This window comes from Thermobia domestica, chromosome 13, assembly GCF_964235325.1.
Source record: "Thermobia domestica chromosome 13, izTheDome1.hap1.1, whole genome shotgun sequence".
In the NCBI taxonomy this organism is placed as follows: Eukaryota; Metazoa; Arthropoda; class Insecta; order Zygentoma; family Lepismatidae; genus Thermobia; species Thermobia domestica.
Genome location: NC_137466.1, coordinates 214,708,116 through 214,722,083, shown reverse-complemented (window position 1 = coordinate 214,722,083; position 13,968 = coordinate 214,708,116). Strand labels below are relative to the sequence as shown.

Below are 13,968 nucleotides of genomic sequence, written 5' to 3'. Positions count from 1 at the left end.
CGAAAGATTAAGCTATAAAATCTGAAATGATGGTGAGATTAGCTATCGTGGATCTCTTCTGTAGGAAGCCATGTTGATATATTGAAATTGAATATTTAACATGAAGTACGACCTAATCATAAATGACACTCAAATACCTTTGCAATTGTTGGTAATATAACTACTGGACGATAGTTTCCTATACTATTTTTATTACCGGGTTTCGGGACCGGGCATATTATTGACTCTTTCCATATGTCCAGAAAACATTTGTCCTTATTGGGAGGTTAAATAAGGTATATAGCGGATATTTCAAAATATTACTACAATCCTTCACAATATAAGATGGTATATTATCAGACCCAATTGCCTTATTCGGTTTCAGTTTCTTTATTGCATTCTCAAACTTTCTTGTACTAACCTCTATGATATGAAATAAGTTTTGATATTCCCCATGTAAGTATTTTTTCTCATGTGAGTCAATACTATTTTTAGTTAAGGAGGAGGATTTATTGTAAATGGACTGAAAGTGTTGAACAAAAGCTTCGCAATTTTATCATTTTTAGTCAGACTCCGTCCGTCGTAGGTCATAGACTCAGAAGAAATATGTCGGAATTTAGTTTTTTTGTAGTGTTGTGCGTCTTCGGTTATATTATTTTGAGCATTAGAGATAAAATCATTATGTGCTATTGCAATTTCACACTTCACTTCTCTACGTAGCCTGCAGTACTCGTTATAATGATATTGGTAATTAGTCGTTCCCCTCCCCTTAAGCCATTTAGTTCTATTTTTTGTATTATACTATATTTAGTGCTAGAGGGAATGAGTAATAACCATTAAAAGTTATTTTGTTCTGGAAGAGTGGAACCTCAAATGGGAATTTATTGCAGCCATTATAAAATGATTTATTTCACTTATACAGAGGGTTGCCAACCGTCCGATAAAATACCGGACAGTTCGGTTCTTGACCTCCTTGTCCGGTGACCGGTATAATCTTAAAACCGGACGTTAAATGTCCGGTAATTTTGCGTCTTAGTAGTCCTATTCTCTGTTCTATTCAGATTATTTTGGAGCGACGAAATGAATCGTTTGTCGATGAACATGGTTCATGCAGAGCTTATAATTAGCTTGATATCGACCTGTCATGCACGGAATTTGCTGAAGAGTTAAAGGCAGAAAATTTACTGGACTTATTAAAACTGTTAAAGTTCCAGAAAAATACATTTTCAAGAGCGCAGCTAGCACGGCTTCATCCTCAGTTACATCTTCCAATTAAATAATGTATTCAGATCCAGTAAAAGTATGTAGGCATTATGAGAAATTACCAGCCCCAGCGAAGGTGGTAAGACTTATATTTCAAGTATATTTTGTACATACCATAATTATATTGTCATATATATATATATATTTGCGTTTTTGTTTTAAGTAGGATGTATTATTGATACTACACTACAAAAATTACATGTGGCGATTCAACCAAAACTGGAATAAATAAGTTTAATAAATGCTCCAAAAGTAACTACAGTTATTAAATTTGAACTCCGAATCGCTCAATTTTGTGTGAAGTTACCACTTCCAGGTTGCTCACATTTTTCACGAGCGATAATCTCACAATCTTAAGAGTATATGTAATTCCAGGAGGGTGTCCGGTATTACCATTTTCAAAACTCGGCAAACCTACTTATTGACTCTAGATTTACTCTTCTGTGAGGAGAGGGGGATATTTTACCTTGACTGTAGGGCAAGTCAAAGTATAAACAATGTTCGTTTCGGGATACGGGCCTGATACAGAATTTCTGAAAATTAGTGCTACGGAACCACCTACAACAATTTTCAAATAAGCTTTATATATATACCAGAACATCCTTTCAAATGGTTTCTGAGAGGGGAAAATTATTATTTTTTTTTAAATCGTGATGAATCTGGTAAAATAAATATAAATTAGGAAAAATAATTCCTGAAAAATGTAATCAATTAATTTGCAAAAATCCCGACTAATTCATCATCAATTTTTTTAACGGATTCACTATAAATATGTTTATAAGTAACGCATAGAAACATGATACTTAGTTAAAAATATAATACAATTACCTTAAGAAATCCTTCCAGCATGAGAATTGGGTTTAACGCTTCTCTGGTATCCCGCGCTGTGTTGAGCATTGGTAAAATATGCTGGTGCCAGAATTTCCTATTTGTTGCGTAGATATCCGAGATATTACTGAATAGCCGATTTGTGTCTATTTCATTTAATATGTTGGCGTTCTGGAGGTTACATAGGCAAGCCAGGAACAACTATAATGAAAGGAAGAAACAAAATACAATTTATTTATTCATTTATGTACCAATAACCAGATAATTGTGAAGTCTTAGGCTGCCTTCACACTAGTATCTTGTGAGCCGCTCGCGTGAATCGCTCACGTGAACTTGTAGTGTGAAGGCATTGAATACTTCTGACCCGTTCAAAAGATCGTAATACCAAAATGGCAGTCATGATAGAGCCAGAAGAAGTTGCAGCTTTAATCTTGGCGATAAATTCCAAGAAAAAAGGGAAAAGAAGATATAGAACAATGCGGATCCATCCTAGAAATCGATCAAGACAGGATGAATGTTCCTTTTACAGTCTGTTCCCTAAACTGAGAGAAGATGAAAGACAATTTTTCAATTACTTTAGGTCAGGATGTCTATATCTTCGTTTGACGAACTGTATAACAGTATAGTGTGCATTTCATCAGAGTAACACCAAAATGAGAAAATTTTCAACATCAAATATATATATGCACAGTCCATTCCAACTGAGTTCACGCGCATGTGTGAAGGACTTTCATAAGACTGGGTGTTACTTTCTTACCCGCCAGCAGCCCTTTCGAGCCAGCTATTAGCGAGGTGATCTTCATAGAAGCTCAGAGCCGTGGCTCACTTGCACGGATGTACATGTGTGAAGGCATACATTTAAGACAATGTAAAAGTAGCAGCTGCAGCTCGCGGAGCGGTTCACAGGATCCTAGTGTGAAGGCTACCTAAGGAAAATTAAAATTAACCTTAACTCCCTGTACTACAGATTATGGGTGTGGTTTTCCAGATGACGCACTTTCAACTAGATAGTTCGAGGTCACTCACTCTTCGGCTCTCAACGATGTTATTTACATCTTTCTAGGTGAGTATTCGATGTATCTAAATACAACAGGTTCGTCCAATTGCCTCACAATATAATTCAATACCGAAAATTCTGTTTATTGAAAATTCAATCTGATCCTATGTGCTCTATAATAGAGAAAGCCGTTCTAACCTTTGGGCGCACTGGAAAACAATTTTAAAGGAAACCACGCTCTAATAAATCAAGATAATTCAGAAGGAAAAATAATTTAGTAAGCACGTATACACATCTTTAAAAATGTACAAGGATATATTAAAAAAAAATCTTTACTACTATTCCATAATACACTATAGTACGTTGCTTCGATTATTGCACGCTAACTGCTACATTTCTGATTAATTACATTTTCTTTTCTTTTTTTTTTTTTTTTGTTTAAAGGATGGCGAAACAAGAATGATGAGTACATTTATACAGATTACATTAAAAATACTTTTAAATAACTAGTAAAGACGATATACATGTATATCCTCAAATTGGAAGCTCTTACTTAAGTCGTCATCAATATTTTTCAGCATATTTGGGTTCGTGCAGCGAAGTCACAAACGGTTTTACCTTTGGTGCGAGCGATCCTGGGCTCTTCCCGGAGGAAACACTCGGTCGAAAAAAATGTAAAAGGTTTTCCAGGCCACTCATCCTCCGTGAGGTTTGTAACAACTTCGCATACACCTTATCATGGATATGCTCCGTAACCATACCATAATACAATCAAGTATAAGCATCAATATCTCCATATTTGCAAGGTTAATAATAATCCACATTACCCAACACAACAGCTAGCAAATTCTACCTAGAATAACTGTTGCGGACATTCTTTGATTCATTCCTATACTTTTATTTTGATAGGTGCAATACAGCCAATATTCAACATCAACAAGAAAAGCAAAGAATAGCAAACAAAATCAGTTCCTTTTCTTTTCCAATTCTCGCAATGCATGTGCTTAATTCTTAGCACTTTCAGCCTCTAACCGTACAACATTCTTCTCTCTCTTTTTTTTTTAAATATCTAGATATATATTAGACAGGCGAATAACGCTCAGGCTGCCTTCGTTCTCGAGTAGAACGTCTTAATACCGGTTCTATGTTTCCTTCCTGAGACCCATTTTCTAACTTGTTACTTGGAATGTTTCTGTCGTTGAGAATAATCCACCAATTATCAGCAGTGTGTCGATTTTCAGTTACTCTGTCTGATCTCTTTATCGAAGGTATGTTTCTAAACCTTGTGTTGATAATGGTAGATTTCTTCTCGTCCACTAAGGGGTTCCTAATTGTCTTTGGTACATTATCAGAAGCTTCCAGTTGGCAATCCATAAATCTTAATTGATGTCTATGAACTCTTCTAATTCTGTTCTGTACTGTTACCTCATACATACATCTTCCCAAACAACGATTAATCGTACCCCGCAAAAATTTAGGAAAGTGATGTGGTAGGTTTAATACCCAGACAACTTGACCTTCGTGAAATTTGTTATCACAATATTCTGGTAACGAATGTTCGACCGAGTCCCTGTGACAGGATTTGTTACTGATATTCTACTTATGTCTCGGCTCGAATGCAAACATTAGACCAGCTGGTGAATTCTTCAATTTGCTTGATCGCGTAAATCGTAAACCATACAATATTTCATCGATCAATTGATTAAGTTGTCGGTTAGTGCATGCCCAGGAACCCAGCTCCAATAGTTTCTTTTTTATCATATCTTTGACTAATTGAACAGCTCTTTCCGCCAATCCGTTGCTTTGCGGATGCCAGGGCGGCGCGTGCATTATTTTCACTCCTCTTTTCTTCCAATATTCTGTAAATTGTTGACTAGCAAAGGGTGGCCCATTATCTGAAACTATCACTTGTGGCCAGCCAAATCTTGTGAAACAAATATTTAACTTTTCGATAGTGTTCCAAGCAGATGTTTGGCCCATTTGCCAAATCTCAACCCACTGGGTGAAAGCATCTACTAATAGAAGAAATTTACATCCTGCTATTTCGAAGAAGTCAATATGTACTCGTTGCCATGGTTGGCTTGGAGTTAGCCATGCCTGATAACGATTTTGAGGAACTCGATTATGCATCGCTTGACATGGAGTGCATTCTTGCAACAGATTCGCAATATCCTTTTCCATGGTTGGCCACCAATAGTGAGCTCGGGCTTCAGCCTTAGTCCTATTTAAGCCTAAATGTTAGTCGTGGAGCATAGTCAAAATTACTTTCCTTAATGAACGTGGAACAACTAGCTTGTTTCCCCAAAAAAGACAGCTTTGTTCGATATGTAGTTCATGCCGTCGACTACTGTACGCTTGCAATTCACTTCTTATGTCACCATTTTCAAGTTGTTTAGGCCATCCATGTAATATCCAGTCCATGACTTGCGACATCACTCTATCATTAGCTGTTTCCCTCGTAATTGCCTCATATAAGGGGGGTTCCATGGCAAGACTATCTAAATACTCCTGGGATACTTGCCAATCACCGATTTGTTCTTCTACTGGCAAACGTGATAAGCAGTCCGCAACTTCCACATGTTTGCTATAGGAAATTTTATAATCATAATTTAGTAACATTAGGGCCCATCTCTGTAATCGTGGAGATGCTAAAGTAGGTATATTAGTTTTCTCATCGAAGATTAATTTTGCAGGCAAGGAATCCGTGCGTATCTCAAATGGACGCCCAAAGACATATTTATGAAACTTTCGTAAGGCAAAAATTATAGCTAGCGTTTCTTTCTCAAATTGACTATAATTCTTTTCTGCGTCATTTAATGTAGCTGAAGCACAAGCGACAGTAATGATTTTGTCTTTCTTCCTATTGCACAGCTGCGCACCTACTCCATAAGCACTGCTATCAGTAATCAAAACTACTTCAGCCTTACTGTCAAAGGGATGAATGCATTTTGCTTCTTGTATCAATCGTTTGGACAAAGTAAATTCTCTTTCATGCTTATCTGTCCACGACCATTTTACCTTTCTATTTAACAACTGAAACAAATTAGGCAAATGTAAAGACATGTTAGGTACGTTCTTATGAAAAAAAATGAGCATTCCAAGGTAGGACTTCAACTGTTTTACATCCTTAGGAGTCTGGCATTTCAAAATTGCTTCTTCGTGCTTCTGTAGTGGACGTATTCCTTCTGCAGAGATTGTGTGACCCAGATACTCAATTGTCGACTGCAAAAATTGGCATTTGTCAAACCTCACTTTAACATTATATGATTGTAATCTTTCTAAAACGTAAGTAGTGTGTTGCAAACAATCCTCCTTATCTTTGCCAGCTATCAAAATATCATCTAGGAAAGCGAAAACAAATGGCACATTCTGCAGTACCTGATCTATAACCTTCTGAAATATATGTGGGCTGCACGTTAGTCCAAATGGTAATCGTTGAGGCTGATAAAGTCCCCAGGGCGTGGTTACCGTTAGAAAAGGTTTGGATCGCTCATCAACTAAAATTTGTTGATACGCCATTCTTAGATCCAGAACAGTAAAGACTGCCATGCCTTGTAATTGATTAAAAATGTCTTCCGGTGTAGGAAGTGGATATACCATCTTTTCAAGAACCTTGTTTAGTGTCACTTTATAGTCCACGCACAAGCGTAATTCACCGTTTTTCTTCCGCACGAACCATAGGTGTAGCCCAATCAGCACAAGATACCGGTTTCCATATCTTCTGTGCTACTAATTTATCCACATCACATTTGACTTGATCGACTATACTATATGGTATTTGATAATGCTTCCTAAAAATTGGAATAGCGTCCGCTCTGACAGGAATGTGACAAGCATATCCTGTTATAGGCTTGTTAACTTCCTCGGAAAATACTTTAGGATATTTTTGTTTCAAAATTTCGCTTATATTTTCTTTAACACTATTAATAATTCGACATTCAAACAATTCATTACCTTGAAATAATTGTCTCCATGCTGGAAACAAAACATCTATCCAGGGACGCCCTAGTATAGCATGCGATAATTTATTGTCTACTAGTACCATCTTCAACCATCCAGCAAATGGTTTGAACTCAACCCAAACCTTTATTTCACCCAGAATTTTTAAAGGCGTACCTTCCGCTGCTCGTAACACCGTGCTTGTGTTGTCAATAGAACACTTATAGAAATATTGTTCATATAATTTAATTGGCAGGACTGTAGCTGCTGCTCCTGTATCCAGTTCAAAAGGAATGTATACCTTATTACATAGCAACTTGAGCCAGCATATTTCATTTCTCGGTACTGACTGTGGAGACACCAATTTAGTTAAATTAAATAACTGATCATTATTACTGCGTGGTCTTAGTAAAACTCGTCGCCAGTTGTAACAACTTCGCATACACCTTATCATGGATATGCTCCGTAACCATACCATAATACAATCAAGTATAAGCATCAATATCTCCATATTTGCAAGGTTAATAATAATCCACATTACCCAACACAACAGCCAGCAAATTCTACCTAGAATAACTGTTGCGGACATTCTTTGATTCATTCCTATACTTTTATTTTGATAGGTGCAATACAGCCAATATTCAACATCAACAAGAAAAGCAAAGAATAGCAAACAAAATCAGTTCCTTTTCTTTTCCAATTCTCGCAATGCATGTGCTTAATTCTTAGCACTTTCAGCCTCTAACCGTACAAGGTTTTTCCTTATTCACAAGAGACAAATGCCGTAATGATACCTATAGTTCTCATCATTAAAGCCCGGAATTAATCGCGAAATAAAAGCCCGAAAATGGCTGGCAAAATTGCAAAATAAACACCCAAAATTGGCAGGTAAAATAGCAAAATAAAATAAACAAGAAATCACGAACTTTGGAGAAAAATAGATACTAAAATTTGTAAAAGCTATAATAGGCTATAATTCCTTTTGAATTTACTAATCGAATAAAATGTTTCATTTTGCAATTGGTACTTACCACTTAAAATTCTGGAAACTTGCGCAACCCGTGAAGGGACGACATCTAACAATTCATTCGCCTTCTTCAGTAGTAACAATGAAACAATAACTTAAAAGCACTATCACATTTTATATACACGCGGTTGCATTAGCACAAACATTCAAAACACAAGAAATACTAAAGTGGTCATTTTACACTACACTAGCAGTTTATTTTCATTTACGAAAGGTTTTTCATATTTTTGTTCTCTGAAATTATTAACATCTTTTTAAGATTTTCTAAGGAAAGACTTTGTCTCCTGTCAGAAAGAATTCGCTTTAGATGTGAAAATTATCTTTCTACATCTACAGATATCACTAGAGCATATTTGAAACATTTGGGATGGATCCATGTCAATGTCAACAGTTGCATCAGCATAACCTTCCATAACACTAGCGATGTGCTTCAATTTTCCCAAATCTGGATTAGCACTTACAACACGATCACACTTACGCCAAATGTACTCGCCCTTGTCACCAGGTACAATACTCAGATCATTGAGAGTATCATTGAAGATGTTCAGAGAAGTAGTAAGAGTCTATTTTTATTTTTTTTCAAGCTTGGCAATAGCATTTGGTAACTTTGCAAAATGTGTTACAATGAACACTAAGTCCTTTTTCAAGGAATTCTTCTTAAGCAAACTTTGAGCAACCTTAATTGAAGACGCATCATCCTCATCAAAAGTATCAATGATTCTTTTGATGAGTTCAAAGTTGTTAGCATAATAGAGAACAGTTGTAATCCATGTACCCAATCTCGTTAACACAGGTTGTGGTGGAAGCGGAATTTCAGGGGCGAATTCGCGAAACGCACTTGTTCGCGAGGGAGCTTTCAGAAATACCTTTTTCACATTTGACCAAAAAAGGTCAACGTCAGGAAAATGATAACGAACTTCCTCTGCAATTCTATGTAGCGCGTGTGGCAGATAGGTGACATGCAGCATACGTGGGAATAGAACCCTAAGGGCTTTTGCTGCACTTTTCATGTATGCAGCTCCGTCTGTGACAAAAAGAACGATCTTATTGTATTTTACACATTCTGGCCACAGAATACTCAGCGATTTTGTAAAAACCTGCGCAATTGCCGTGCCATTTACTTTTTCCAGAACTTCTGATGCAATCAAAAATGTTTGTGTGGCTTCTTCCCCTCCCAAAGTTTCAGTTACAACGTTGGCAATGGAACGTCCTAGAATATCGCAAGTTTCATCAATTGAAATCCATATATTTTTGTAAGCAACACTTTTAAGGGTATCGTCAATAGTTCTGCTGTACGCGCTATAACGTAAGTCTTTCTCAAAGATGATTCACTTGGAACTTTTTGTTTTGTGTATTTCTCGAGAAAGTTTCTAAAGGAAACATTTTCTAACTTCCATAAAGGAATGTCCGCATTAATTAGAGCTTCACACAGATCATCCGCAAAACTGTTAGTACGCGAAGCGGAACTCGTGACTCTTCCAAGAAGATTTTGAACCTTTTCACCAGCTGATTTGCGTGCCCTTGCGGAATTGTGTTTTGCAGTGCTTACCTAGGTATATGGTGCGTTAAAAAATAACGCTTTTCAGCGGAAACCAGTTTCACATAACTTACAAAACAGTGCAGAACCGTCTGTTGAAAACACAGTAGGCCCAAACTCACTCACAAATTTTTCAAACTTCTGTTGCCTATAAAGACCAACTTTCGGCATCTTGAAATACTGAAACGCACATAAATACCAGTTCTGTATCACGCACGCCTAAGATTTACAATAACTGCCCACCTGGCTACTTCTTGAAAGTAAGCATCTTCGTTTGTCATTCCAAGAACCGAACACTGCTTCAAAATTCCAACAACTGAATACGCACTAACATCCCCGCCCCTCCACTTGTCAGAATCCAACAGGAATAGACAGGTTATCAGACATCAAGATCGCTTGGCCAGATAAGAGCGACTCAGATCTGTGGTATGCTGTCATTCATGAATAAATAAAGAGTAGTGGAAGAGAAAACCTGTGACAATTTCAACAAATTGCTTCTAAATTGTGAAATTGCATTTTCCTGAAAATATCATGGAAATTGCAATACTGGCACTTCGGCATTTTGCCATTAATTCTGGAGAATAGAACGCTGAAGAAAGCAAAGCTATGGTACCGAAATATACCAAGTACTAGTACATGTTTCTTTTTAATATTTACTTCTAGTCGTTTTATTTATTAGAATTGCTTAGAACATAAAACAAGGGAGGGAGGTTATAGATATAGAATATCTTCCATAAATTGTGAAGCGTTAGCCCTGTAAAATATACCTATTGTAGAAATGACTAGAACAGTGAAATTTAAGAATAATAACTTACGTCTGTAACCACTTTAAGAGTTCGGATGTAGGCGACCTCAGTTTGCACCAGTTCCCAGATCGCCGTCTGCTGCTGTCTGTGCTTTTCGCTGATCACCGACGACGCATTCACAAAATCTCGCCAGTCTTCCTCCAGATTATACAGCGCTAAAAACAAACAATATTCAAGGTTTATTATTAGCTAACACATACACAAAAAAAGGTTTATGTTGACAGCGTTCAGTCAAAACTATGGCTATAAGTTTGATATATATTTAAAGACAGTAAGTATCATTAACTTTAAACTATGCAATTGGAGCAAAATACAGGGTGTTTCAAAAGGATATTGGTGATTTAACGCTTTGTAGAGCCTGTCTATTTCAGGCGTGCCCTTAGAAAATATGCGAAACATACTTTGGCCCCACCCCCGCCACCCTCTGACGGAGGAAACCCTCCCTTTGCTTAAGGACAAGAAGTGAATGACCTCAGCTGCGTTGCCAATTTGTCATTCAGTCGTTTGGTCTTGAAGATCGTAGGCTACTTAGAATGGCTAACAAGATAGTGCACAGTTAGGTCCGTGAAATAATTTATTGTGGCAACGCTTCCGCATCCAACAATTGAAAGAGCTCGGCCTCAGCAACTTGTATCTCCTTTTTGGAGGGAGGGAGGGGAAAACACACGTCGACAGCAGCGCCAGCAACGGCACAGTTGAAATAGAAAAGCTCTAGTATTTATTACATGTAACGTACAATTGCAAATAATACATGAAATGAAAGAACAACTCAAAGTTTTTGCTAGAAGTGTTAAACGTGAGCACCATTCGTTGCACGGCACGCATCGAGTCCATAGGCGAATTCTTGATCAATGTGTTTGGAGTAAATTGTTGCAACAACTGCTTTAATTCTCTTTCTTAAATTCCTCAATCTCCTTAAGGGCATTCACTAGAGCGAAATTAAACTACCGTTTATTTTAGAATTTTTCTGTAATATCTTCAAAACAAATAAAAATATTCAAAAAGCAGAAACATAGTGAACTAGACAATACGATTTTGCATGTGATAACTTTATCACAATTCACCTATCTGTTTTTGGTATCCCGCTATTTACAGAACCTGCAAAAAAATGCTAAATCTATCTACAGCTGCAAATCGAAAGCAGATAGATGAGTTGTGACAACGGTATCATATGCAAAATAGTATTCTCTAGTTCACTACGTTTCTGCTTTTCGAATATATGTATTTGTTTTGAAGATATTACAGAAAAACTCGAAAATTAGCAGTAGTTTAATTTCGCTGTAGTGAAGACCCTTAAAAGTCTTCACACAGACGTCACTGAAATTAATAATTCACGACTATAGCCTTCCGAATTGATTTCTTGGGGCTACGCGTGAAATACTCTCTCACTCGTTCAACACATTCTTCAGTCACTCTTGATCATCCCGTACTCTTCCCTTTGCACAGACAGCCGGTGTTTCCAAAAATGATACCATTTACGGATGTTGTTATCACTTGGTGGATTGCAATTGAGCTTAATACGGAGAGCACGTTGCGCTGTAACTAGAGATTTAGTCTTCACAAAATGTAAAACACAAGAAGCTTTCTTCACACTAGTCGCCATCTTTGCTATTGGCTCTTTCTAACGACAGACAGAGGAAACAGTGCATGCGCATGCTTGCGTACAAAACTGTTTGAGTTGCTCTTTTATTTGATTATTATTTATAATTGTAAGTTAATTGTAATAAATACTACAAACTTTTAAAACTCCGATATTCATTTTGAAACACTCTGTATATCCTGGCACTAATGATAGGCCTTCGCTAGAAATTCACACGATGGTCTAGGAGAAAAAAAAAACTGTTTATTTATTATCTTCCCACATATTCCAGCTACATAGTTTTATTAATTATGTAAAATCATTTAAATACTCCGAGATCTACCGAGCCTCAGTATATATTTTGTATATTAAAAAAATAAGCATGTGTTTGCAGGGTTAATTTGGTAATTACAAATTCGGTTAATAAGAATTTGTTACAAAACAATCACAAGTTTTAAATTTAAAATGTTTTAATGTTGATTAATCGTAGTCTTTTGCATATGTGCAGTCATTCATGTGTAAACATTTTGAGGGTTCGAAGACAGTTAAAGAAAAAAAATGTAATCTTTTGTACAAGAATTATTTTGAGATTAATTTTGTTTGTAAAGCCGTTAGCTAAGATTGGTTATGTTATATACTTGGTTATTCTACATGGAAACAAAACAAAAAAAAAAAAAAAAAATCTCGTCTTCGCTGTAAACATTGTGTAGGAGGACCGTTTAAACAGTTAAGTCATACGATAACATATTTTCATAGAGGAAACCAAACATATTTAAACAGGAGTGCAGGGGCGGATCCAGGGGGGAGGGCGATCGGGGCGATCGCCGCCCCAGAAGAGGAAGTTTTCTTATTTTTTATATATAAATAAAACCCATCCCAAAGTTTGGAGCCCTTAAAAGTAGCATTATGACAACCCACCGCCCCCCCCAGAAGTCGGTCCTGGATCCGCCCCTGCAGGAGTGTATACACCCCCCCAACAAACCTCTGTACGTGTACTAACAATTAAAACACTATAAGCTCTTTATAATAACAGAAAGAAGTTCCATTACGACCCATAGTTAACACCATAGGAGGCCCCACGTACAACCTGGCCAAGATTAACAGGACTGCTACAGCCACTAACAGGAGAGTGTACACACCATATCAGAAACTGCACCCATTTCGTACAACTACTACACAGCATCAAGACAAACGCAGATGACATCAATATAAACTGTACGACCAGCACACTTCCACACACAGCTCTAAAGATGTTGCCGCTGTGTGGTAACGAAAGCTCAGCACAGCAACACTCACTCTGGCAGCAATCCCGAGAACATTGGATTAACTTATAAGCTCTTTCTGTCTTTACTCTTTTTGAGAATTTAAATGTAAACAAAGTTTGGAAAACATATCAAGATATTATTCCAATGTTTCAAGTAAATTTGAACATGACAAATACTCCAGTAAAAACAAAATAAAATAGTTTTCGGTAAATTATTTCATTTTGCAAGCGTAAACGTGCATGTAGTCTTTTTGTTAAAGTTAACGAAAGCAAACATTCGCACTTAAAAAAAAAAGATACACTATCCATGGCTTTGAATTGGATACTGTAACAAAATAAATGCTGACCAAAGCTTTAACCAACACACACACACAAACACTGTATTTTAAACTATAATGTTATAGAGTTTCGGATATCTTTCATATCTTTCATCAGACACTATATAGACATTATAGAACACACGAATGCACGAATAATACTTTATCACGTATTTCTTTTCATGTGTTTGCACATTAAACGAAATGCTCTTTTAATATTTTGTCACATTAAACGAAATCCTTTTTAAATATTTTGTCACATTAAACGAAATGCTCTTTTAATGTTTTGTCACATTAAACGAGATACTGTTTTAATATTTTGTCACATTAAACGAAATCCTCTTTTAATATTTTGTCACATTAAACGAAATGTTCTTGTAATGTTTTGGCACATTAGAAAATGTCATTATAATGTTTTCGGTACGTTAAAAT

General features: G+C 36.6%; 1 protein-coding gene across 1 annotated transcript in view; it reads right to left on the bottom strand.

Annotated features, from left to right (window-relative positions):
* Positions 1 to 13,968, bottom strand: part of LOC145669008 (uncharacterized) — a gene marked incomplete in the record, with an annotated part of 761,869 nt that overhangs the window by 47,030 nt on the left and 700,871 nt on the right. The window contains 2 exon segments of the mRNA XM_081737333.1: positions 2,071 to 2,271; positions 10,386 to 10,531. Of these exon segments, the coding sequence (XP_081593459.1) occupies positions 2,071 to 2,271; positions 10,386 to 10,531 (347 nt within the window).